Here is a 27,418-nt window from a genome sequence, read left to right on the forward strand (position 1 = left end):
CTGACTGTGGCCCTTCAAGGGAGGCCAGGTCAAGAAAGAGACACTACAGGGATTCCTGGAATGCTACCCTAGCAACAACAACTCGAAAGCCTGTCCACGTTTCTCTCTGTCACCTCTTTATTCTAAACAAAATCAATGATTGATTGATTGACTGATTGATTGATTGATTGTGTGCCATCCACTCTTAGCAACCACACAGATAGATTTTCTCCATGATAATCTGTTCCTAACCTGGTCTTTCAGGTCTTCTAATGCTGCACCTGTCCCCAGGTGGGGGAAGGGTTAATTTAAGTTTCTTTCTCACGCTTGCTTCAATCTCTTTTCTTCAAGTCCCTCCTTAATGGTTCTTTCATACTTCCCAAGGTCAGCTCTAAGATCAGCTCTTTTACATTGACCTACTGTACCTATCTGTTTAGCATGGCTGCCTTCCAAACTGGTGCCCTCCAAATATATTAATCTCCAACACCTACGGTATTATCCCCAGGCAGGGTGATGGGATCTAACTTGCAACCCATCTGGAATTTACCCAAGTAGGGCAATCTAGATAGATAAATTACGTGACATGTTTCCCCCAAGTTATAATAAATCTTGATGGTTATGTTCACACCACATTAACTTAATTCAGGTAAAAACCTAGCAGTTGCATCAGCATAATATGCAAAGCTTGCTCAGTTTTAACCCAGGTGGGTATCTTTATGGCTTAGGGTGCAGTATGAACTCAGCTGGCTTGGGGAGTATATGGTTTAATCAAGAGGTTGCATAAATTCCAAAAGTGGGATTCATTCATTAACCAGGAATAATTCTCCCCCAGTTCTGTTTAGAAACCAGATTTATACACGGTACTAATCTGTGATTTGTTTTAACCATTATGTATTCACTCGCCTACAATGGGCACACATCATACTAAACCATAAAATCATAATGGCTGAGTTCACATAGCATGATGGGCCAAAATAAATTTTCATAGACAGTTTCCAGGATAAGGGAGCTAATTTCCTGCATTTATCTCCCCATTACTGAGCTGAGTGGGGAATCATACTTCCAAAGTACAGTATCTCCCAGAATTGATGGACCACCTCTACTCTTAGTAATTCGTTGACTATTTAAAATATTTGATTAAAATTAAATCATTGGGTCTTCTAAACAAGGGATCTCAGGATTGTTACTCAAAAAGGCTGTACAGCTACTTCTTTTTTTTTCCTCATACATTTTTCCCAAGAGAAAACATGGATTTTCTCTTAAAAGAAAATAAGGAAAGCAATGGTGGAAAAAGATGGAAAGGTTGCGAGTGCAAGATGGTGTCACTGGACCCCTTGTAAAATGCCTTGAATACAAACAAAAACCAAAAAATCACCTTGGACACTAAAAAAGAAATATCAGTTGCTGGTTTTTTTATTCCTCTTATTTTTCTGCTCACAAACTAACATACTCTTAAGTGTTTTATAAGTGTCCCAAGTATAGTACATAGTAGTAATAATACAGCATTAACAATAATAACATAGCATATTAAAAAGCAGAGACGTCACCTTGCCGACAAAGATCCGCATAGTCAAAGCTATGGTTTTTCCAGTAGTAATGTATGGCTGTGAGAGCTGGACCATAAAAAAGGCCGAGCGCCGAAGAATTGATGCCTTTGAACTGTGGTGCTGGAGAAGACTCTTGAGAGTCCCCTGGACTGCTAGGAGGTCAAACCAGTCAATCTTAAAGGAAATCAACCCTGATTGCTCATTGGAAGGATCGATAATGAAGCTCAAGCTCAGATATTTTGGCCACCTAATGCGAAGAGAGATCTCTTTGGAGAAGACCCTGATGCTGGGAAAGATTGAAGGCAAAAGGAGAAGAGGACGGCAGAGGATGAGATGGTTAGCATCACTGAAGCAATGAGCATGAAACTGAGCAAACTCAGGGAGGCAGTGAAGGACAGGAAGGCCTGGCGCAATATGGTTCATGGAGTCACGAAGAGTCGGACACGACTTAACGACTAAACAACAACAACAACAATAATAACAATATAGTAGGCAGGATCAAATAAAAACAATGGTAATTTTTATGATGGCAGTTAGAACTCTGTTCACACTTGACTATGTATTTGCGATTCCTAACTGAAAAAACATGGAAAATGCAAAACATTTTGATGATACCTGACTGCCAGGTTTGTAAGAAATTATATGTTTAGTGCAACCTGAGGTGTGTGGGCAATGACCATGCATCTCAAATCTGCAGAATTGCAAATCACTGTTTCTTCTGTGGGAATGCAAATGATCTGAAAAGTATCCGGAAGCTCCAGTTGGTTTAGAATGCGACGGCCCGCATAGTTTTGTGCAAGTCTAGATTTGCACACGTGTCACCTCTCTTGCGGGAGCTGCATTGGCTGCCGATTTGCTTCCGGGTCCAATTTAAGATGCTGGTTATTACCTTTAAAGCCCTACATGGGCCAGGTTATTTGAAAGAATGCCTTTTCCCAGTTTCATCTGCTCGACCCACTAGACCAGGGAGGCAAGGTGTGTTATGGGTCATCATCCCCACAGAGATCAGACCGGCCCCCACCTTGATGCTGTTCTGCAAGGCCCTGAAGACGTGGTTTTGCCAGCGGGCCTGGTGATCCCAGGTCGATCCGGAGCCCATTAAATGGCTAGTATAAATGTGTTGTTGTCGCCAGGGGGGTTGGGGTTGTAGTGGATTTGGTATTTGGTATTTTTATTCTTGTAAGCCGCCAGGAGTCACCATGAGTGAGTTGGGAAGCCATATAAATTGCTTAAATAAATAAAAATAAATAAATAAATTAGTTCTTGAATTATATGGCAATATAACTGCTTAGGTCTGATGACAACATAGCTTGGGTTGACTTTGTTAATTACTGCATGACTCAGGAGGGTTGGAAACTCAAAGGGATAGAAAACCAGAATTCAGCAGGCACTAGGAAAAAAGCCTCTAATAGGTGGAAATGTTGCTCCATAAATCCTAAATTGGAACATAAGTAGCTATCTTCTAAATATCAGATTATTGGTGCTTTAGTGCAATATTATCTACTTTGGCAGAATATCTTCTAAAAATCTGCAGCAGAGGGAGAGATTAAGATTTATCCATCGGACTAAGCCATATTTTGCTTATTCATGATTTGCTGAAGAAGCCACAATTCCTTGGGTTACAAATCCCAAAGGCTAAGTTCACACACTCAACCAAAACAAAAGCAAAGCAAATGTAATGTGATTCGTCTTCACTGTGAATTGCTAAACTGTGATTTGAAGCTGAGTAGGTAATATGTGGAGTGGAAACCAGGATCAAGCTCTGGCAAATTGCGGTTTGCATCAAATTAGGAAAATCAGTACACATTGGGAGAGGATTGAATAAATAATGCAGAGGTTCATTTAGCTCATTCTGATGCTGTTAATTTAGCATTATGTCTAAAAAAAGAAGCCAATACAGTAAAGCTGTGTTACTCAACTGGGGAATTCTGGGAGTTGAAGTCCACACATCATAAAGTTGCCAAGGTTGAGAAACACTGCAATAAAGCATACAAAAAGTGAGAGGGGTAACCAGAACAAATTCTTTCCCATTCCCAAGCTAGCAACTGAACTAATAAGTGTTTCCTTTAAGAAAAAATACTTTTCACATGCCAATCACCTCATAATTTATATTCATTTTAATTAGGAATTAAAATGCAGCTAAATATGCTTTTTGAAAGTTGCCTATATTAAAGGTGCAGTAGGATTTCAATAAAACATGTATAGGATAGGTGCATCCATTATAGTAGTATTTCTCTTTCAAAAACGGATTGTATTGGTCATAGGTTATTCCCACCAAAATGTATTTTGCTCCTTCTCTTTTTCTCCACCCTCAATGTTTTTTCCCGTTAGACACAAATGCATATAACATTTATGAGTATGATTTAGTCCACATTCCATGGTCGTATTTCTATCTTGAAACTGCGAATACCAGAAGTAATTGCTGTTTATCTGAGAATCCGAATATGCCCCTTGGTCAAGTTGTGATGTTTGCAGGACCAGTGTTGTTGACCTTATGGTTATACTGTGCCTCATTGTTACTTTTTTAAAATTTCCATACCAGCAAAGAAACCTATGATGAATTAAAAATTGTGCCATAGGTATTTAATCACATTTGTATAGCCTCCCATCTCACATAGTGACTCTATTGTTCTCTCCTTTAAAGATATTAGTGACATAATTGTCCTCTCCTTTAAAATGCTGTGACCATGAGATCTTTTTTTTAAATTTTAGTTCAACAGACTAAATATTTTTTGAGTGGTATAAAGCTCATCCGAAATGTACCTGAAATATTCTGGAATATCAGAGTAATAGGATTATTGAAACATAGCCTAAAAAGCTTGATTAGGGAAAAAAAGAGACAATCTTCATCTGTTATTGATCTAGCATCAACACATGGACTAAAGGAAATACATCTTATTTCAAGCTCTTAGGAACAGATCCTGAGTCTCTCTTTAATCTGACATTTTGAGTTGGCAATTCTCAGTGCGAGGCCCACGCATGTTCATGGGGGCTGAGATTGGCACAGTTCTTTAACAAATGTGTGCACATTTTGTTTTTGTTGAATGTACCATAGGCCGAATACCATGTAACTAGAAGGATGTCTGCAACTATTTATCCTTCTCCCTCTTATAAATTCTCATGCTTACAGAAAATAGGAAGATGGAGAGGGAGAGTCAGAGAATAGCCTTGCCGCCAGGAGTAAAATAAATTTTTTTAAAAAATTCATTCCTAGGTGCTTGTATAAAATATTAGACATATAGGTGTCTTTTTCTAGCCCATAGGTATAGCAGCCAATTGCAAAAATGTAAGACGAGAGCAAGCTTCCTTCCAGATTACATTGCAGTTATGAATCTGAATCAGCTTTTTGCTATCTTCCTACAAAAGTTCGTCTCTATGCAGTTATTATGAGAGTGGGTTTAGGAATAGGAAATTCCCTTGCACTGCTCCATCTAGACTAGTATTGTTGATACAGACTGGTAATTGTCCTCCAGGGTTTCTGTCAGGAGGTTCCCCAGCCCTACTTAGAGACATTGGAAATGTCTTTCTGCATACAAAGTAGGTGATTTAGCACACAGTTAACTATGGCTGAATAACAAAATATGCTTCTTTGTGTTCCTTGTTCCAGGTGGGCCACACATTGCCTCCTTTCCTGCCGCTGAATTTAGTAACACAGGCTGGCCAAACTGCAGTGTAAAGCAGATCAGATAGCACACATACATACCCCTTTCAGCCTCTTTGGAAGCTGCTGTCAGCTCCCCGTGACTTGGACTGGACAATGGCTTCTTCTGAGCTCTGGGCAATCGACTATGAGGTTTATGGGGAAGTCCAAGGTGAGTCTAGATTTTATTTCTTCCCTTTGTATAATTCTTGCACTACTTGCTATGGGATTTTTGTATCCTGATATGATTGCTTGGCTTTCCAGTGGGTTACTCTGCAAATAGTACAGTCCTTGAAATAAGATGCCTGCAGCCTGCTTGTCCAACTGCAGAATCTTGCTTCAGTTCTAATTGCAATAAAATAGCCTGGAACTGCTTGAAAAGCTATCTGCAAAGACTCCAAAGGAACTTAATTTAAGCCGATACACAGGGGGGATGTATGAAGGAAGTTAATTGGGAGCATTAACTTAATTTAATGATGAATCTACATATCATAGAGCTGACTATGGGAGGCTGTTTCTCTGTAATACTGAGATCTGGGCCATTTCAGGGAGGGAGGCTGAGCATCTTTGATTCAACCTCATTTAATTTGAACATACACAGCCCCACATAATCTATTTTAAAAATAACATGATGTGTGACATTCAAGAAGTCACATAGCTTCATCTGGGTTTGGGGGGGTGCATACTTAAAATCTAGGGTCTGTTATGCTTGCCTTTTGAGGGGTTTCTACCTGCCTCTTGAAGTTCAGATAAGAGATTGTTTTCACAATTCTATATCTAGTCACTTCATGACTGAGGTAGCATATAAACTGATAAAAATATAAACAAATAAATAATGTAATGGGCCAGTAAAAGCTCTTATCTGCAACTCCTGGCTATTAGTTTGCTTATGGTAATGCCATAGAATGTTTAATAGTATTCTAATAATTCAACATAATATGTCTATAATAGAAAATTGATCAAGAATATGATTTCTATGATGGAAATGAAGGTAAAAAGGTAAAAGGATTTCACAGGAGACATACCAACAGAAAGTACCATGGACTGTTTGTAGAAAAGAAGTTAGAAAGCAAGATCTTTTGGAGGGTGGGAGACCACAGTTGTGTTGATCTGAATTCTGGATTATAATCCACAGTATTAAAAGACAACAACACACAGCCTGCTTTACCTGTTTTATGAGTAGATAAACAAATCAGGTAGGGATGGTTTAGTAAGGTGTTTAACCTGGATTAGGGTTTATTATACCTAAAGAAACTGGGATTGTAAACCAGTTAACTCCACAGTGCTGGATCCTGCAAAATTGGGGAGCAAGAATTTATTTCTTCTGTCATATATGACCCTATGATGCGGTAAAAAGGTTCTATTCACATAACAGCATTTATGAAATATTCATCAGTCTTTGATTGCAGACAAATGATTGGTGGTCCTTCGGGAATGTCCCAAGAAAGCCGTAATTCGGTTGAATCAGTTGTACCTATGTCATCTTAAGATGGTGATCTCTAAAGACAGTCTTTGCATCTTGGGGGCTTCAAGATGTGCTATAATCTCCATTGATCCCATGCTGGCTAGGGACCATGGCAGGGCATCTGGAGAGCAGTGGGTTGGAAAAGATTACCATAAGAGATGGAGAGTCTTGAGTGATGGACAGCCCAGCAAAACAGAGAATGATTGGATTCCTTGCTTCAGATATTTTAATTGCCCACCATTGGGCGGTTTTATTGGTGCTTTGATTTTTTGTTGTGGGACACTCTGGTTTATAATCTTTACTGCAAGAGCCCAAAGGCTCACTTATGACACTCACTTTGGAAATACAGTAGATATTTGTTTACTAATGTGTAGCTATAATCACTTGACTGACATCTATCTCTTTCCTCTTCTAGGTGTCTTCTTTAGGAAGGTAAGTTGTATCCTTTTTAGTATGTGTTTAACATATGTTATAAGGCATCATGGCAAGATGAGGGAGGGACCAGTGTTTCTATTTTAACTGTACAGTACTGGGTTACCTAAAGAGAGCTGCAAGTACCACACCATGCACCATCTAAAGCAGGGTTTCTCAACCTTAGCAGCTTGAAGATGTGTGGACACTTCTGCACACATCAAGCAATGCTGGCTAGGGAATTCTGGGAGTTCAAGTCCACACATCTTCAAGTTGCCAAGGTTGAGAAACTCTGATCTAAAGAAAAGCATTATTGTTCAAGTATACTCCTCAAGCTAGCTTCAGAAGCTTGTACTCTTGGATATTAGTCCAGGGTTGGAATCATGGGAACAATAGCAGAGAAGCTGCTCATATCAGTTATCAACAGAGGTTGGGGATTTGGAAGCAAGATCAGGATGAAAGGAACAAGGCAGGCTGAACATTTAACAGCAAGCCATGAGCAGATCACACTGAATAATTTCAGCACAAGTATGGGACATTTGTATATGTCTTGGCATTAAAATATCTGCTGGAAAAGAAAAAAAATGTTATTGCAGCTGGAGATTCCTCAGTTTTGTCATGGTCTTGAAAGCCTCAGGAATGGTTTCCTTCTAAATTTGAGCAAGCTGATATCTCCATATTAATTCTATAACCCATAGGCCATCCTAGGGAAAATACAGCAGAGCTCCAAGCTGAAAATCAGGCTACTGCATTGTTGTTAAGCTACATTTCTTCAGTTCCTTCATTCCATTAATACCTGAAGGCACTATCATTTGCCTGTCTGAAATAGTCGTCACAGATCATACATAACTGATGGAGCTTTTGTGTAACCTTGAATAATCACAAAACCGGTATTTCTCAATGAAGGCAGTTCATATACTTAGCTAGAGTCATCAAATGGGGAGATACTGAGCAACGTATACAGTATGTGAGTGTGAATAAGCTTCAGACTATCTTGGGAGCATTCCTGATGGTGATCTCTATTTTTTTTCCCCCACTAGTACACAGAAGAGCAAGGGAGAAAGCTAGGACTGGTTGGCTGGGTGAAGAATACAGCCCATGGGACTGTAACTGGACAGGTGCAGGGGCCAAAGGAGAAAGTAGAGATTATGTAAGTAAGGGAACCTGGGGTCCTTCAGTTGGAATGGTTTTGCTGAAACAAGTGGGGTGATAGTGCCTAACCATAAAAAATAAAGACATACGGTGATGCTACTTGGATTGCTTAAGTGTCTCAGAGAATATAGTATGGAGAAGGGGAAAAGAGCTTCACGTGTCTCCTGGAATTGCCAGGACAGTTTGAAACTGAAGACCAATTTTGGAATTTGAGTGTTCTTTGAAATCCAGTACAAGTCAGCAGGAGTGAAGTAGGATTTGCTTTTTTTCTGCACTTGCTGGCCAAATAGAGAATACCTTTGGTCATGAAGATGTTCCACCACAGGCCTGTAACTGTTGACTATCTGAGCTAGTACTAGACTGTTACTGCTAATCAAAGTGCTAAGTAATTACTTCTGCAGTAATCCACAAAGTGCTGAATACAATGTAGAGTTATTTATGTTCCTCTCTTGATCAGAGTTTGTTCTGTTTTTACTTTTTGGTGAAAAATTAAGATTTCCAAGTTAAGACATGAGGCCAGTGTACCATTTCCAACCATTCTTGCTCTTGCTACTGAAAGAGAAAGTTCAGAAGTCCTGTTCTGATTATGTTCCACATTAAACAGCATCAACCAACTTTGTATCTTAGAATCATGTGTCATAGTTACTTTTGTTTACATCCTTATAACAAGAGGGGTATTTCTTATGGATTGCTCTTTCTGAATGTCTCCTCTGGTTTTCTCTTGGTGGAAAAGAAACTAGTGGAAAGGATAACTGGTTTTTGCAATTGTGATCTGAAGATAGCCCTGTAGCAGCAATTTACAGGATTCTTTCCCCTCCACTTATCCTCCATTGAGAATGTCTATATAGGGTACCTCTCCAGACTCTCCTTCCACAGTGAATTGACACCCTTAAATCTAGGATTTGGGTCAGCTTGCAATTAGAGAACTGGTCCAGGAGGATATGAAGAAAATTGCTTTATGAATTTTTGAGCCATAGCAAAGGTGATTCTGTGTGGGGGAGGGGGCGGGGGTGGGAGGAAAGCCAGAGCAAGTAAGAGAAAGCAGGGTCTGGGTTTGGGGTGACCCATGGGCTTCCTACTGTGTTGGTGAAGCAACTTCTGCAACAGTGCTCTGTCACCTTTAGAAAGATGACAGCCAGAGGCAATTACTATAGCAACCAAATCTTCTATCACCTTGAAGAAAGAGAGAGAGCATGGAAAGAAAAAAAAATCTGGGACAGTTGCCATAGCAACCTGCCTCTACATATTGTCTACCTTCATGTCTCAGGGGGAGGGGGAAATTGGGGCCATTTCCATAGCAACTGCACTACTCCATCCCTGGCTTTGAGGAACAAGGGATAAATAGGAAGGAGATAATCCATAGCAACAGTATTCCTCAATGCACATTCTTTTCCCCCTATCCTTTTCTCCTCCCAGGTCCGGACAGGATAAAAAAGCAAAGGTGTAAAGCCATCAATGGGTGGGAATAAATAGACAGCCCTTCGGTTTTTGAAATGGAACACCAGCTGGGCAAATTTATTGTGCGTGGGCAGTGTGCAGAAAGTTGTTTTCTTATGTTACGTGGGAAAACTCATTCATAGGTTCTTTATATAACATGATACTTATAACTTTTCTTTAGATTTCACAGGTGTGGACTGCTGACATCAGTAGGGTGCTTTTATATTTTTTTGTTTAAAAATCAAACAGCTATATCCATTTCAGTTTTGATGGTTGCAGCTCACACAGACACGCATATTAGGCATAGCCTTCCAACTGATAGCTATATTTGCCTCTCCTTCAGTTGCTGCTAAATTGCAAATGTAAATTATTGTAAAATACATGGGGAGTGGTCATAGTGACTGTATTTAATTTGATTTTAATTAAATGAAAATTAAATCCCATTTACGTTATATCTTGCCCCACCCTCTCTTTAAAGTACAGAACCCAGCATGCCACTGAAAGATGGGATTTGCATGTTATGCACAAAATCTTAAACTCAGTTAAAAGTGCAATTTCTGTGATCGTATAACATGCATACCCAAAGAAATAAACCACATTCTAGCTTAGTGTGATGACCTCATTCATGCAAGCCAATAACTGGGTTCCTACAACATTAAATTATGCAATTCCATTTTAGCCTGGTCTAGCATGCTGTATGAACCAAACCCAAACTTCAGCCCAGAAAAGATTGAATGATCTAAAAACTACCAATGTTACAATGATAAAAGTTTTTTGTGATAAGATAGTACATTTAATCTAAGCCAAAAGGCTGAGAAGTTTTTTGTGGAATACATCTATTTTATCAGACACATAGTCCATGAAAATTGCTACCACAGTATTTGTTTAGTCTTAAGATGTTACAAGACATTGGTTTTGCTGTAACACACATATTCAGAACTCTTTGGGAAGTTATTTTAAATTTAATAATCCTGTTTCTTTCCCATTTCACTTATTACATTTAGTGCTGAAGCCAGCATATCTGTTTTCTTTTGTCCCCAAAGTAAGATTACAAAGTGATCCAAGGCCATCCAGTTGAGTTCATGGCTCAATATTTATTTATTTAATTAATTTAAAAGACTTGAATGACCACCTATCTTAAAAAACACAACTCTGGGTGGCTCACTACAATATGAGGTTTGAACTTGAGTCTACCTAGTTTTACTCTACCAATTATGCACTTTTTTCCAGCTCAGGTTATAAAATGACAAGTATATTTTAGACATCCCTTCTACCATTTTATGCTCCAAAATCATACAAAGACATCAGAAAAAAGAGGCAATATAGATAAGCTTCATCCCGCTGAATTCTCCTTTAAGATGGGGCAACGTAAACATTTGACCTCAAAGGAGAGGAATTGGGGGGGGGCAATGTTAAAAGAGGCTCTGAAAAAGCCTGTCTGATCCCTGGTTTTGCAATTGTGAGGGAATTTATCCCACTGCAATTATGTAAGGCTCCTTATTAATTCTTCTCCCCATTTTTTTTTCTATAACATTATTTACTTCTCCAACTTAATTGGAGCCATTTGTTCTGCTGGCAACTTTTGGCAGTGTACTTCTTTCCTTTCAGTGATTCATGGTGAGCCTGTATCAAAATGTCTAATAAACGTTGGCCCTGCCTTCCAACAAATGTGCGCATTGCACCTGATGGCTTTTTGATTCTGTGAATAGTCACATTCCTGCTATGGCAATGTGGAGGGTAAAACGGGAAAAGAAGGTAACACCTGTGCATTGTTAATTTTTGCTTCTTCCTCCCCCCTCAGGAAGAACTGGCTACGCAGCGTAGGAAGCCCCATGTCTCGCATTGATCAGGCCGTGTTCTCTAACGAGAGGCAGATTACCACCCTGGAGTTCCGGTCCTTCACCACCAAGTATTAAAGGCAGTCGGCTGGTGCAGATGGGATATGGCTATTTCTAAGTACAATGAGCGCTTTTCTACTCAAAAGGAAGTATCACCTTCCCTTTCAAGAACAGGATGTGTTGTTCCTGCTGCTGCTGACATTAAATTGTGCTTTAGACCCATGGCATCTCCAAGCCTCTCGACTCTTCCAGGCTGCTGGTGAACTGGAAAGCGCCTGCTGCCCTTGAACATCTGATAAAACATCACCTATCCACTGTTCTTTTTGCGCCTTTTTTTACAGTTGGTACAGAGGTGGTAAGGGAAAGAACTAGAGATGGAAGGAAATGTGTCCTTTCTTTCCCAATGTGTTCACAAGCATGTTGGACAGTTGCCTTTTGAGCAAACATATAAAAAAAAAAAGTTTCACGCTTGCTCCCTGGAAGCATTTTGCTTCTTTTCCTTAACAATAATTAACACCCAAACCCAGCAAAGAATATTAGCTCATTCAAGAGCTAATTATCTTTGAAAGAAAGCAAAACTGTCTTTTTTTTCAGTAGAAACTAGGCAAGCTCAGTATCCCTGCAGAACCTTTTTGGAGAAGAAAGATAATATTTGTTTCTGGGGAAGCTCAATGAAGACCAGAGAATGGAGGTAGGAAGATTGAGAGGAGCAATGATATAGTACTGGTGGCATGGGTGGCTTGCTCTGCAGCTCTTATGGTTCAGCTGCATGATGTATTTAAATAATTAATGTGGATTTCTCTTTTTCCCTGCTGCAGTTGAAATGCAGAGACTGTCTATTTGTGAAAGTGTTCTGATTATCTGTCCACTTCCCCGTGCTACAAAAGAAGCTTTTCCTCTGTTATATTTCACAATTTCTGTGTGCTAAGAGTATAAACGATAGAATATGGAATAGAGAAAGAACAGGGAAAGAAACAATATAACTCTCAAATATATTAGCAGAAAAGTTGACCCAGCAAAGCAGTTTCTACTCCTGACAGCTGTTCATTGAGTTATTCCTGCATCCTGTTCTTGCCTAATCTTTTGCGGTCTCTAGCATTATGGATGGAATAACAGATTTTCTGGTTTGGAAGAAAACCTTTGAAGCTGCCAAGATTGTGAAAATGACAGGCAAACGGAATGCCAAGTGTTCTTTGAAGTCTGAAGATGGGGTGTGGGTGTAGTTCTTGCTGTGGGTTTTTAAAGCAGATAGGATTTGATGTTTCTGGATGTGGGGGGTTTGTAAACTCATATAACATGCCTTCTGCAAAGACCCTTGCTTCATCACAGAGACCTTCTAGCCCAAGTGTTCATGTGCAGTATTTACCACCTTCATTTGGCATCATTTATATTGAACGCCTTCACCAGCTTTTTTTTTTTTGTTACTGTAGTTGGTTTTCCTTGAAGAAAATAGCCCTGGAATTTAACAGGTTATGGTATGAACAGTTGGCTTGCACGTACTGGAATTGCATTTGGGTTTTGGAGATACCAAATTTATCTAGGCATATATGCAATGAAGCAATATGATAGAGAAGACTATCATTAGACAGGCAAAGGGTGAAAAATGAAATCAAAATCCTTTATAGCAAATGTCAGCTTGGAAGGAGGAGGAGCACCCCCCTCCTAATCTGATTTAAAAAAAAAAAAAAAGCACAGGTTATTGCAAACTTGGGATTCAACCAGGCATTTTAACTTTAAAGATTCTGTCTAAACTGGATGCAACTTTAAAATTTAATATCTGTACAGAATCTACATCTTTGAAGGATGGGATCCCAGCAAAACAAGAATTGTTCTGCTTGGTCAAATACACCAATCACCTGTTTCAGCACTCTGCCTTTCACTAGTGCTAGATGCTCCAAGGATGCTCATGCACAAGACAGTAAGGTAAGGTGGAATGTATCCCTTCTCCTTAGTCCCCAGTATTTGGAACCCATGTCTGATTTGTGGCAGGTATAGCATTCTCTTTACCCATGGTCTTTTTTTTACAAGATGTCACTTTCTGTAAGGGGATTAGTTTTCTGCAGTTGTTAAAACAGCCCCCTACTTTAATCATTGTGCCTCCAACATAATTTGGTTTCGGGTCAGCCACCCTCCCCTTGGTTATAAGGAAAGGGCTTTATTCTGGTGTTTGGGATGTTAACACCATTGCATCTTGGCAGAGTTAGTGGTGTGCTGTAGGAATAAGGATTATTTAATTTTTAATAGATATTTGAATCTGTAGTAGAAGATTCTTGTAATTTTCTGCAGAACTAGAAGGTGCTGAAATTAGAAGTAGCTTGGGCCATCCAAAGGCCCTACTTTTGACTCACTTCACTCATGCTGGTTTCCTTCTTAGGAACTTGCCATAGAAATAAGGATGTTTATCTAAATTCGGTGGCTGGGCTTATAGTACCACATTAAGCTATGCCTTCTTTAAGCAAAAAAAATGCTGTTAAACTAACTGGGTTTTGTGCAACACTCTAAACCAAATATAAACCACATCAGGGCTTGCAGCGATGTATTGCCGACAATGCTGACTGATGTTCTCCAAGACTTCAGATATGAGTTCCCCAGTTTTACGTGGCACTGCTACAGATTAAAGCTCCGCATCTTTTGCACACAAAGCTTATTTGCTATCACTGAGCCCCCTCCCTTCTTGCATATTCCGGCTGGGTTTGCACAACATGCTTCCCCTGGGATAACGGATCCAGATTTACTGAATCAACTCAATTACCTGCATGCACATAAAACACTGAACTGTTATGTCATGGTGCTGGTTCTGTACTACACATTAGCCAAACGCAAAGCCATTATGCTAAGCCATGATTGCTTAAATATAGTACTGAATAAACAACGATTACCTAAAATCAATCCCCCACATATGCAAATGGCAATAATTATTAAGCAAGATTTGTGACCTAAATGAAACGCTGAAGTTTAGCATTAGTCTACTTTCAGTCTAATATGTGTAGGTGGCTCAGGGGACCTTGGACTGGGCACCACCGAAAGGCACTTAGAAAACACCCGAAAATCTAGCCGAACGTGACCAGGACCTTCCGTCTCCCCTCTCCCCAGAAGAGCGAAGGCCACGTGTGAGCCCGGCCTGGCTCCCCCAGCGGCTACGTGTGAATGGCGGGGAACGCGCCCAATAGCTGATCCGGCCTTGTGGCTCGGAGGCGGGGGCTTCTTGTCAAACCGAGCCGGGCTGAGTAGCCCGTTCCGCAGCCAGGGCTGGCGGTGCGCCTCCATCGAGAGGTGGAAGGAGCGGCGGCGGCATCCTGCTCGCGCGCCTGGGCTCTTCCCGGCGCCACCTGTGATGCTGGCGGTGGAGAAGCAGAGGGGAGTCGGCGATGCGCGCACCAGGCGCGTCTTGAGCCGAAGGAGACGCCGGACGCCTGTGGGAGGCGGCGGTGGCGGCCAAGGCTGAAGAGATAAGTGAGCCGCGATTTGGTGGGAGAAGGTGGGGACGCTGCTGCTTATTGTCTCCGTGTCTCGGGAAGGGGTGGGAGCGGGTTCCGAGCTGCTCGCTGCGGAGCCTGTGCTGGACGGGGCCTTGGCGGGAGGCGGCCGAGCAAGCAGGCTCCCCAATGCGGCATCTGGAGAGAGAGAGAGAGAGAGAGAGAGGTGGAGTAAATTTGCAGGTCTCGCTGGCCGAAGACGGTCCCGAGGCTTCCCGGGTCCTTTGAGGGACTGTGGCGTGGCCAGGCGGGACGGTGTGGGGGCGACGTGCGGGGGGCTTTTCCCTTCAGCGCAGGAGGAAAGCAGGCAGGCAGGAGATGCTACGGGAGGTGGCGCAGCGTGGGCTGGCCAGCTCAGCCCGTGCGCTCCAGAGGCTCCGGGTGGCTGCTGCTGTCCTCTAAGCGGAAAGGAGGGTGCGTTCCTGAATGGAGACACCCTGTCCGACGCCCGTAGTACGGCTCGGGTCTTCTAGGCCGGTTCCCGGGTCGATTTCTCCCTTCTCCGCCGATCCTCTGGCCTGCCCCCTACCTACCTTCCTTTAAAGATCTGGACGGCAACTGGAGGGGGAGGGAGCGGCGGAGATTTATGTGAAGCTCGACCCCCTTCTGAAGTGAGTATTGGATTTTTCTCTATGGGGTCTCAGACCTGCTCGAACCTTCATTCCCTTGTAGCTTGAAGCTTACTATTGGGGCACCCTGCACATGCACAGAAATCCTCTCTCACATCGCTCCCTGCTCCAGTCAAAATGTGTTTTGCCTATGGAGAAAGCAGCTCAAATTAAGCTCTGATTGCTTTGCCCCTTGGGGCTGGGAGCAAGCAGAATATTGGTCTTTCTTTGAAATGTTCTCTGTGGAGCTAAGGTTTCCCAGCCTTGAGCAAAGGATCCCTGTGTATTCCTGCTTTTGTATTTGAGTACATGTGTGTATGATATTTTTCCATATTTAGTCATTGGGGTCCTTTCCCACCCCCCTTTTCTGAACAGCAGGGATGTGATGGGCTATTCTGAGCTGCAATGGCTGCATTTTAGGAGGATCAAAGAAAATTTGCCCTGGCTTACAGATGTTAGCTGAGAAGGAAAACAAAGTATTTCCCTTTTCCCCAGGTCCCCCAAGTCCCTCCAGGCTTGGATTATTTTAAGATTGTGTACAAGAAAAAGCTTTGTCATAAAGACCAAGCAGGTACTTGATTTAGGACTGAAATAAATTATTCTGTCAGCGCAGTGTATTTCAGAGCAGGAATGGGCAGAAGATAGATCAGGATCTACCTGTAGATTTCTAATTACCTATAGCAGATGAGCAACATTTTCTGACTTCTGGTTGTTTACCATTAGGAGCAATGCTAAATCCTCCATTCATAATCCATCTGTTGAAATGAAGCAAGCTTGAGGTTATCAGGTGTCAGTTTTTGTGTGGAAACACTGTGAGCTTTATTCATTTCTGGTATTCAAAATAAATTGCATACACAGCACTAAGTCACAATTTGTTTAATCAAGGTTTATTCAGTTGGTTGGTTTTCTATAACATATGAAGTCATAATGCTTTACAAACCCAAATGAGTTTGGCTAAGCTACAAACAAGTAACACACATGATGGCTTTGCTCAAAATGTAAACCCAGCCTTTTACTCAATGAGTGGGTTCATACATTACACATGCCTTAACATGGTTTGTACCATAAGCCATTTTTGGCTGGATTTCACATCATACTAAGACATAAACTATGGCATATGGGCCATAATGGATGAGTTCATATCACATGTTAAGCCTCAACGCAAGAAATCTTTTTATGGTTTAGCATGCTGTGTGAAGTTGATTACAGTAATCTATATGCATATAAACACAAAAGTAAAAAATGAGATCATGTAAACATGGTACCTAATGTACTTTCTCTTATTTTAGAAGGGTTAGAGTTAAGCCTACAATCCTTGCATTCAAACATGAAAATGCTGTGTTCCTTCTGGGCAGATGGACACCTGGAAACTTGGGAGCTCCCTGAAACATCTGCGGGGGGAGTTGTGTTCCGTGGGTCAGATCTGGTTTCCTTCCTGCATTGATTTCTTTCCATGCTCTCTCAACCTCTCCTGGTGCATGGGGTCATCCCCTAAAAACACCACTCTGATAATATTGCCGGTACTCTTATTAATCTTATTAACAACATTCTTGGCAACCAAGTGGAGTTTGGTGTTAGAGAATTTCTACTGTATCAGCTTTAGAAAATGTTTCCAAATTGTGGCAGAACCTCCCCAGATTTTCCAGTTATTACTTACAGTATTGCTTTAGACTTTTGCAGTATATATTTCCTTGGAAGTAAGTCCTGTGCTGTTCATACTGCCCCTCGTGTGTTTCTACAACATATTAAGCTAAAATTAAACCACATTATGGTTTAACATGCTGTATGAAGCCAGCCATCATGGTATATAAAGCTGTGCTTTATACTTTTACATGTTGCACAAAACCACACCAATTGTGATTGATCAAACAATCTATGATTAAACAATCCATAGCTCTGCATTAATGTATGAACCAGATTAGTTAGTGTGTTAAAATTACACCTGTGATCTGAGACTTTTCCACATTTTGCTGCCTGAAGTTTTAAAATGTTTAATACATCACATTCTTAGATTGTTTATAGATATTATGCCATTACAGCTCCTTGGATATTTGGAACCATGATCCCCATAATCTGCTAAGGCATATAATATGCTTTATTTGAATTTGCTCTAGCATGTTGCATGAATCTAGCCATCCTACTTTTAAAATCATGGCTGATGGCTTAGCATTCTGGATGAGCCTAGCTGATTGTTACTTAGTCACCAAGCCATGGCTAAACAGACTATGGTTTAGCATGCTACTTAAATCCAGCAACATGGCCTCGACGCTGTCATCACTTAGGCCAGAGAAAGCACATGTCCAACTTTTCCGAAAAGTGCTATCTTAATGTGTGACACCAGTGTTCTTAGTAAGATTGATTCAAAGCACTCTGCCTATCTCTGCTGCAGAGTTGCATAATTTAAGAGCCAATCCTTTCTAGATAATGACAGGAAACATTCCCTTGAGGGCTGTATTCTCTCAGAGGTGGATGGATCATCAGGGGTGGGCAGTGTCAGAAACAAAACTGGCTAGAGTCACCCCCTTTTTCTTTCTTTTTCCACCATCTCCTTTTCTTCCTCTTCTTCCCTGTTCAAGTAGCAGCCCAGAGCAAAGAGGATTAACAGGAGATCTGTTAACTTGCAGAACAATTTTCATATCAGGATTTCGCAGATGCTGTCTCTGGAAAGCTTGGGAACTATAGCTATTTGAAGAATTTGTTGTGGCAATTGTTGGGATTTTCTAAAAGAAAATGGCAGTTAAAATAGCAAAGTGTGTGGGGGGGGGGGGTTGCCCCATTTTTCTGAGCCACGAGGTGTAGCTTAAACATCGAAGCTGTATCTGATGGAGAGAAAGGAAACAAAACTATCCTATCAGCTCTACTGAAGGACTAGCTTCTTTTTTTCACTCTTTCCCTCCCTCTCTGCTGGTCTTTATTGGCACTGTGTACTGTAATATGAAAAACTGATGGTTTTTTTTCTTCTTCTCTCCTCCTCTGTTTTTTCTTTTGGGTTTAAATTGTAAGGTTGGTGGCAAGGGTGTCCTTGTCTGTAAACTTTTTTGGGAGTCTTTTTGTCTGGATTGATTGATTGATTGATTGATTATGTGCCATCAAGTTGGTGTCAGCACTTAGTGACCTCATAGATCTTCTCCAGGATGATCTGTCCATAACCTGGTTCTTAGGTCTTCCAACAGTGCTCCCATCACCACTGTAATGGAGTCCCTCCACCTTGCTGCTAGTTGTCCTCTTCTTCTCTTTCCTTCCACTACCAGCATCAGAGCCTTTTCCAGAGAGCTAGGTATTCGCATAATGTGTCTAAACTATGATAATTTGAGCCTGGTCATTTTTTCCTTGAGTGAGAAGTCTGGGTTGATTTGTTCAAAGATCCATTTGTTTGTTTTCTTGGTTATCCATGGTATTTTCCAACATCCAACATGTTTTAATAGGGTAATTTTTAAAAAATAAAACCTGATTTAAATGTTTTAAGTGAAACCTGGTGCCCTCCTGCCCAAATTCTGATCATAATTCCCAGAATCCCCATCCAGCCTAGGCAATGGGAAGGTTTCCAGCTCTGTTTGGTTACAAGGACAGCAGTCCAGATGTCTTGGTTTGCATACTAACCTAAACAAATCATGAGGTTTGTTTAGCTGCTCTCACTGGAAGGAAAAGCCCTTCTGAATTCATGATTCATGATTATATATTATAAAGTCTATGTATTCTGTAAGGGTTTACAGAATAAAAGAGGATTGGTAGTCTTTGGTTCAGCGTGCTGTGGGAACTCATCTTTTGCTTTGATATGGACCTGCCCATCATGTGAACTAGAATATGTTTTACTTATGTGGGCATTTCATGTCATGTGAATGCAGTGGTTTTGTTTTATTACTCTGGGTTCCAGTTTGCAGGTAGAAATTTTCAGCCTTGGAGCCTTTGAAAGGGATGCTTAAATGAACAATGCATTTGAACAAAAGAGGACAAGCAAATGAGATCATTATGATTTGGGAGAAGGCTATTCAGCTTTAGTGGATTTTGTTTGAGTCATGCCATATCTTGATTTAAAAATAATTTATATATGGATATATTTAAGCAGTGTTACCCTGTGGCCATGTTCCTTTGGAAATGACCTGCCAGGAGCATTCTTTTCCTCTCTTTTTTGAGAGTTTTTTTTCCCCCCTCCTTGCATGGTGGGCTTTGGGTGAAGAATACTTTACAGGAGTCCAACATGTTTTGTTGAGGTTTTTGAAATTAGGTCAACTATGCTGGTCTATGACCCTGATAAAGATTTGATTTGATTAGGTCAGGAGCCAGAGGCTAAGCTAGGGTCTTCCGAAGCTGGGAAAGAATCCAGCTCTCTTTTCTGTCTGCCATTTTGTAATATGGGTTTCCTATGTCTTCTCAATCCTTAGATGAGTAGAACCAGAGTCCTATCTGGTAAAAGCCCTCAAAACAAAGCAGAATATTATATCACTCATAGAAGTTTTGCTTCTCATTGAGGATGTACTTTATTACTGAGATCAAAGGGAAAGAGAAAGGAATAAAAAATATGATAATTTCCCTGAATTCCTAGGGATACTATTAGAAAATGTGAGTTCTTCAGCATTTGGTAGTGACAAGTCTGAGGCAGCAGTTAAAAACAAGCAAGCCAACAGTTCACTAATAAGATGAGAAATGCACTTCGCCCATATTTCAGAGGCACTCTTCTTTTGCTGTGGTTTCATATACCTGGAACTCAGGTGTAACAAGGTAAAAGTGAAACCTACAGCCAAAGTGGGCACTGACAGTGTCATCATCCAGATGTGTTTTGCTAGCTCCTGAAAAATTGGTGTTAAAACTAAATAGCAATTCAAATGTGATCGTTTATATTTGCAAAAAATGACAAATTTTGTGTGTCATGAGCTGGTGAAATTGTGTGATGAGAGAGGCCATGTTGTTTAATAAATGATCACATCTTGTAGATGAAGATTGGAAAGTGAAAGCTTTTCTTCACAAGTTTTTGCTGATGTGTATTTAAATTTATTTATGGTCCCAGACCAGTAAAACACAAGCACTGTACAAGATTTAAAATACAGAAACACCAATAAAACAAAAGTATAAAATTTTAAACTTAGAAAAAAGCAAACTTAAAACAATAATAAGAAGAGAATATCACTAGTTTCTGCAAGGCATAACATTGTGTTGCTGAGAGGGAAGGGGCTGTGTCAGGCACCTGGGGTCCACAGTAATGTAGGCCATCACCCTGACTTGTCTTGAAACATAGACCAAGGAGTTTGATACACACATGCTACTGTGTACTGTAAATTCCATTAAGACAAGTAATCCCCAGTCTGGTCCCTCCATGTGTGCTGGGCCAACACTTCCCAGAATTCCAGGTCAGCATGGCTAGAACTGGGGAAGGTTGTTAAAAAGAAACTACAATTGCCATCTTAAAACAGTTATAATTGGCTGAGTCCATACAGCAATCTGGGCTGAACTAAACCAGGATTAAGTTGTTAGTGGATGTAGAAAACTCAGCTACAATTTTAGCATGTCTGCAAATTAGGCCATCCTGTTAAGTCATCACATGGTTTAGTCATTTGAATATTGAATGTTAACATGAATCCAACAGTTGTATTTTGTTAGAATTAAAATTTAGTATGTGAGAATCCAACCAATTGATTGATCAGATCAGTGGACAACCTAGTGGTTGCATTTGTACAACATGCCAAGGTTGATGAGTTTTTTCAACTTGGCTAGGTTTTTTGTGTGTGTGTGCGCGCGTGTGGCTTAGTATGATGCCTGTTTACAGAGTCTGTGATTTAGTGCAATATGCCAACCCTGAAAATGGGTGAGTGTAATGAAGTGTGTTGTGCAAACCAGCCATTGCATCTGTGGCAGGGAGGGTTTTGATTTCATTTTGCTTATGTGTTGACATAGCATGCCTTAAAAAAACCTCCCTGGGCCTTTCATGTTTAGATGCCATTTTACAGGCAAGTTGCCTTAAAACAAACAAGCAATCATAGCCCCCACCCAACCTGGCTTTAGCCTTGTACTGCATTTGGGAAAAGGGACAGGGGACAGTGAAGAGCAGGAGCCTATTCTGCCTGTTTTGGGGGGGGGGGTTCCTGCATTGTGTATACTAGAAGAAATCATTTTTCTTTCCTCCCTTGTATCCTGTCTCCCACCCCCATTCCAGCTGGCTTTCTGTGATGGACACCCCTGAATGTTCCTTGGGGACCCTATTGTCCTGCTGCTCCTTCCTTTCATCTGACCGCCTCTCCTGCTCTGTTTTGTCAACCAACCCTCTCTCCTGCTGTTTAATGCCAGCTGGCCTGGAGTTGGGGGGCTGTGTGAGGGAAGAGGGAGATTGGGTTGTAATATGGGAACAAGGATGTGTTGTTCTTCTGTTACTTTTGAGATAGGAGGAAAACAGAAAGGATGATTTCCTATTGGGTGAAAGTAGAGGTTATTGCAGAAGGGATTAACTGCAGGGACCAGTGCTGTGTGAACAGATCTTCTATACCTGTTTGACCCCCTTTTTCTCTCCTTTTCCATCACTTGTGTCTTCACGGCACGGGGAAGTGATACTTGCTCATTTGTACTCTGGGCCATCTGTGCATGTGATTCCTAGCCCTTACATCCAGGTTGAGGATTTGGGCCATGGCCACCCTATGTTGAAGCTGGATTTGTAAATCAGAACCAATTGTTTGAGGATGTGTGAATCAGGGCCAATCTAGGGAAGCTAGGGTCTTGATAGACTCCGGGCAGCCCTCTCTTTGCTACTGTCTTCTCCTGTGCCCATTGTCCAGGAGGAATTATCAAAACAAATAATAGTTTGCATTTTTTCAGTCCATCCCCCCCTTGCTGATGAGTTCCTTAGACACAGAGTTAAGGATGTTATGGCCTTCCAGATGTTGAGCTATAGCCCCTGCCAACGTGGCCAGAGTGGGGGATGCTGGGAGGTGTAATTTTGCAATGTTTTTACTGTAAACTACCCAGAGTCACTCTGTAGTGAGATGGGTGGTGACAAAATTGAAATATAAATAAATATAAATAAATAAATGTCCAGAGGTCCATGGTTGCCTATTCTGTGGATAGGCAGCAAGTGCAAAGAGGAGAAGCAGGGTTGGCATAGCCAGTGACATCTTCCCAAACTCTCCCTACCAGCTGGAGGGCTGCAGCTAAATCATTGCAAGGGTAGCAGTGCCACTAGAAGGAAAAAAGAGTGACCTTTTTCAGCCTTTGGGAGTTTTTTCCCTGAATTTTTGAAGGTGAGAATGTATATGGGAAACTTTCCATCCATGTTTTTGCAGTTGGAGGATTTTCTTTTTATTTTCAGTGCCCTGGCATGATTCAGCTTTTCCAACAAATTACATTTACTAGGAACCTTACAAAAACGGGGTTATCTTCCCCAGTTTCTGATAGCCACCTTCCCAAGTGGTACATCCATTGAGGGGCTCTTCCCAGCAATCTTGGTGTCATGTCCCATGGAGAAGCCTAGCAAGGAGATTCTAAGTTATCTTTGTGCATCTATCTATATTCTTGTGAGTTATCTCTACAGTTTGGTAGTGTTGGGAGGCTTAACCCTTTGGTCTGAAAAAGTTTCTGTTTTACTCTGTTTTGGGTTCATTTGTTTCCAGTGGAATCAGAATGGACTTTTTTGCAAGGGGAAAGGTGGTGATTGCAAAATTCATAAGGGTGTTTTGAGCCTGTCTTTATTTTTCTTCACACTCTGGCTATAATTGCCTCTCAATCCAATCAGTACAGGGATGAGTAATCAGGGTATTAGTGTTGGAAGGGGAAGTGTGTTTAAGCTGGAGGGGGGGACCAGCCCCAAGGAATATTAGCCATATTTCATTCTTTGTCTGAAGCCAATAAATACAGCAGAGAGGAGGATGTAAACGTGCTTCTTGCTGCTTTAATGCAATTCATGTTGTTGAATTTCTGAAATGAGAAATGCTGGGTCTTAAAACCTTTAGGTTCCTATTTTCTCTAAATGCAGAGATAATATCAGATATTGGTGGAAGGTGTGGAACTTGGACAGAAATCTTATAGGCAAGAAAAAGAGGGCAGATTCTTCCTAGAAGGATTTAAAAAGCGATTGTATTTCAAATCAGAAAGAAGTCTAGGTTTATTTATTGGTACAAAGCACTGTGTAAAGAATTGGACTTTTTGAAAGAAAAATCCCAGTCATTTTCAAAATGACTTTAAAAGATTCTAGCCATCATGGAAGAAAACAATGATTTGTTTTTGTTGGAAAAGCATAGACTGTGCACCTTCTTGCCTAGAGTCCTTAAGAATATAAGCTTCCTTTGGGACTCCAAAGCTAAGAATACATTGGTCAGTTGGCCGGCATAATCTATGGATTAGCTACCTTTATGTGTCCCTACCCTAACATTTGGCACTGGCTCTTGCTGTTTAGGTTTCCTCTTCTGCTAGTACGCAGGATAGGTAATATATAGGGAAAATAGCCTGTTTTTTATTTTATTTTATTTATCAAATTTGTACGGTCACCCATGTCACAAAAAGTGACTCTGGGCAGCACTTTATCCAGGAATGGTGTCTATATGTGAGTGGGATAGGAGAATCTCAGTTTTTGTATATCAGTAATACAATGCTAGGGGAATGGACAGAGGATATAGGAGGTTTGCATGCATATTCTTTGCTTCCTCCCCCCCCCCCCAATGGTAAGAATAGCTAAAAGCTGCCATGAGTCAAGAGCTCCTAAGGTTGAAGTTATGTACTTCTACATTTAGGATAGTTGATACACGTTAATTGTCAATCATCTAATAAATACACTGGCATACCTTTTAATTGTAAACAAAAAATAGTTGCAAGGTCCCTGTACTGTAACTTGTTTTGCTCAAACAAATATTATTGGCTGACTTTTAAAAACTTCTTTCCTTTTGACTTTTCCTACCCACATGCTCAGTGTCAAACTGAATTTGATTCTTTGACTCTCAGCTAGCTTTCTCTGCTTTTCTAGTCCACTGAGAAGAAGATAAAAGCAGGAGCAGCCATAGAATTTAAAAGGCCTTTTGCTTTCTCCTGTGGGCTAGGCTGACACATCATGCTAACCCATGGTTTGCTTTAAGCCTTTTAAACCATGGTTTGTAGAATAACCCATGATTGGTTAGGGTTATAACTATATAAATCATAGTAATTGCATTCATACAACACAGCAAACCAAAATCAGACAAACTTGCATTGCACCTTAAAGCAATATGCAATCCCTGGGTATGGAAAACACAGACCTGTATTACATGTATTCAGAAACAATTTTTTCTTTTGTTGGTGGACTCTGAATCCTGGTGAAGCTTGAAACAAATTAATATTGGGGGAAACAGGCAGTGAGATAATGGAGGAAGAAGAGGAGAAGAATAAGAGTGGAATAGGAATTAAAAAGGGAGCAGTTTTCTGGTAGTGAGATTGGAAACTGCTTAATTTCTAAAGGGAGAAGAGCTGATGTGTTCATTAATCACTAGGAGAGATGGTCTGTCAGGCCTTTTTTGAAACAGGCAGGGAGGATACAGTGGCTTGATACTTGAAAGGGAAAAGCACTCTGCATAATGCATAGAGTTACCCTTCAGTTTTAACCGCCTTCCAGGGTGATATAATTCGTGCTGCCAGTTCATCATGACAAAGCTTACTACAGCATCTTAGTGCTCACCAGCTGTAAAGTGGGAGCAAAGTGATTCAGGGTTCAAAATGCAACAGTGTGTGTATATCAATACCTGAACATTTTCTTTTGGTATTCTATTCTTGCTTTCTGTTTGAAGCATAGTTTAAATCCAGATAATTGGACTTATTGTCTAGTGACCCATGCAGTCTGGCTGCTGATCCAGGCCTATCCAATATCCATGTTAGCATTGTTAAAGAACTGGAATGTCTGGGAGAATTTCAGACAGCATATACCTTGCTTCTATGTGTCTCTTCAGTTCAGAGATTCATCATTTGCTTCCTTCTGTCCCTGGTTCCCTTCCTGTCTTGCCAAGAAGAATGGTGATCAGTAAAACCATGGACCCTGACCCATAATTCTTTCCTGCCCTACTTATGAGTTCATGCTATTTTCTCTGTGGGCTTATGGGTGTGATCAGCAGGTAGTGTTCTACAGTAGTGTTAAAAACAGTATGAATAAATAGTTCAGGAATAGAAACATAGCAACATGGCTGAGAATTATGGGAGCTTAGATCCAACAAAGGCCAGAGGCACCAAGTTGAATAAGGTTGCAAGGTAGATGGCCGGTTTGTAGAGTTTATATACATTGAGCTAAACTATTACGCGGTTTGTTGTTAAATATGGATCTGAGTCTCTATTTGACCATGGAACTCATTGGGTGGCTTGGGTCATTCTTTCTTGGCTTATTCTATCTCACAGGGTTGTTGTGAAGATGGAAGGAAGGATGGCTCCTGGTATACTACCTTGGGTTCCTTGAAGAAAATTATAAATGTAGGAAATAAATTCAAACATTCTTCTGATCTTGGGACTGTTTGCATACTGAGGGATCTAGCAGCTGCATTCATGCAACATTTCATTAGTGTTAACTTTAGCTTTGACTTTGGGTATGTATGTGTGTGTCCATAGCTTTGCATTGTTGTGTGAATCCAACCCTTTCATTAGTTAATGGTTTAGTGAACTATGAGAACCCAGGAAATGGGTGTCATCAATAAGCACCTTCTGCAAATGCAGCCACTCTGCATGAAGTAAACCCTAGACTAAATTCCTGGCATTGTCAGTTAAACAGAAGTTGCTATATATCCTTGGCCCTTCCAGCTCAGTATTCTCTACATTGATACTGGTAGCAGTTTTGAGGTTTCTGACATTTTTTCCCCCCAGCTGTAGCTGAAGATGCCAGAGAATTAACTCTGGAATTGTCTCTGTTGTTAACTTATGTTCTACTGCTGAGCTACATCCTCTTCTCAAAGAACAGGTACATTCTCCTCCAAATAGAGGATTCTCTGTATTTTCCTATTCTTTCATTATATTAATGGAAGGCTTGAAGCATTTGCTACCCCTCTGAAACTCAAAATAAAGATTATCTGCAGGCTGGCAGAGGTCTACTAGCAAGACCTAAATAAGAGGTAATTGAAAGATCTTGTAAATGATGGCTTTGGGGAGTGGTAAGGTTGCCCAACCTATTGCCTGAGGGTGTTCTTTTCCCTGTAGCTTGAACTTCCAGAGAGAGTCTCTTTGCAGTCTACCACAACCACAGCCTCTGGTCTGAGTTGTTCATTCCCTGCCTGCTGCTTTTCCAAAAAGCACCATCTGTTACCTACTTGATGCCAACTTTGGGCTTCCCTGAAAGAGTGTCCTGAGTACCCATAGATTCGCCCACTAGGCAAGCTGAGCTTCTTGGCCTGTTGACCTGGATCAGGCACCACAAACTGCTGCTAGAAGGGTGCGTCACTAGAACCCCACGATCCAGATCCTCACTTCAAGGGAATGCTGGTTGATGGTGGCCAACTATCTCAGCATATTCTTCCTCTCAGCAAAGCTCCTGACCAACTAAGAATAGGGAGAGAGGAAACAAGCTTTGGGGGAGCTAACGTTGTTCACTTAAAACAGTACATTAATTAAGGATTGCAAAGTCATATCCATGATTTTGAGTTCACTAGAACCCTTCTTGAGGTTGGAGGTTAAGAAATAAAATTCCAAAGCGATGGGAAGAATCAAAACATTGAGCTATTATATATATTTGGGGGGGGGGCACAGAGGGCTTATTTCAGAGAGAAAGTCTGAAATCTTAAAATCCCTGAAAGCCCAACGACTGCAGCCAATCAGTAGCTTTTAATGTGACAGATGGGGAAATTATTAACTGCATGGGAAGCAAGTGTACCAAGTTTATTGAATTAGTTTCATTTTAGTTACATTGAAGTATACGGTAAATGAAATCAAATTTTGTTTTTGTCTTGG

The 27,418-nt window shown here is 40.9% G+C and overlaps 2 protein-coding genes across 4 annotated transcripts in view; both read left to right on the forward strand.

Moving 5' to 3' along the window:
• The first annotated feature begins 5,199 nt into the window (after nucleotides 1-5,199).
• LOC103054974 (acylphosphatase-2-like) lies at nucleotides 5,200-11,786 on the forward strand. The gene is made up of 4 exons (XM_007431273.3): nucleotides 5,200-5,338; nucleotides 7,047-7,063; nucleotides 8,083-8,192; nucleotides 11,433-11,786. Exons 1-4 carry the CDS (start codon nucleotides 5,284-5,286, stop codon nucleotides 11,545-11,547), a joined length of 297 nt encoding a protein of 98 aa, XP_007431335.1. The 5' UTR covers nucleotides 5,200-5,283; the 3' UTR covers nucleotides 11,548-11,786.
• A 1,214-nt stretch (nucleotides 11,787-13,000) lies between these two features.
• SPTBN2 (spectrin beta, non-erythrocytic 2) overlaps nucleotides 13,001-27,418 on the forward strand; it is a 78,882-nt gene continuing 64,464 nt past the window's right edge. The window contains exon 1 of one of the 3 annotated variants that reach the window (XM_088137446.1): nucleotides 13,001-13,392. The gene's annotated coding sequence lies outside the window, so the exon portion shown is untranslated. Of the gene's footprint in view, nucleotides 13,393-14,728; nucleotides 14,948-27,418 lie in introns of those variants that run through there. The other 2 variants (XM_088137448.1, XM_088137445.1) reach the window with 2 other exon arrangements.

Source organism: Python bivittatus, unplaced genomic scaffold (genome assembly GCF_059951505.1).
Source record: "Python bivittatus isolate LINGU-HERP-01145 unplaced genomic scaffold, Pbiv_v1 ctg000180_np1212, whole genome shotgun sequence".
Lineage (NCBI taxonomy): Eukaryota > Metazoa > Chordata > Lepidosauria > Squamata > Pythonidae > Python > Python bivittatus.

Bases quoted from the DNA above. Each gene is read 5' to 3' on its own strand.
- LOC103054974 (XM_007431273.3), top strand. From the start codon at position 5,284: ATGGCTTCTTCTGAGCTCTGGGCAATCGACTATGAGGTTTATGGGGAA. The intron at 8,193-11,432 runs GTAAGTAAGGGA...CTCCCCCCTCAG, and splicing joins AAGGAGAAAGTAGAGATTAT to GAAGAACTGGCTACGCAGCG.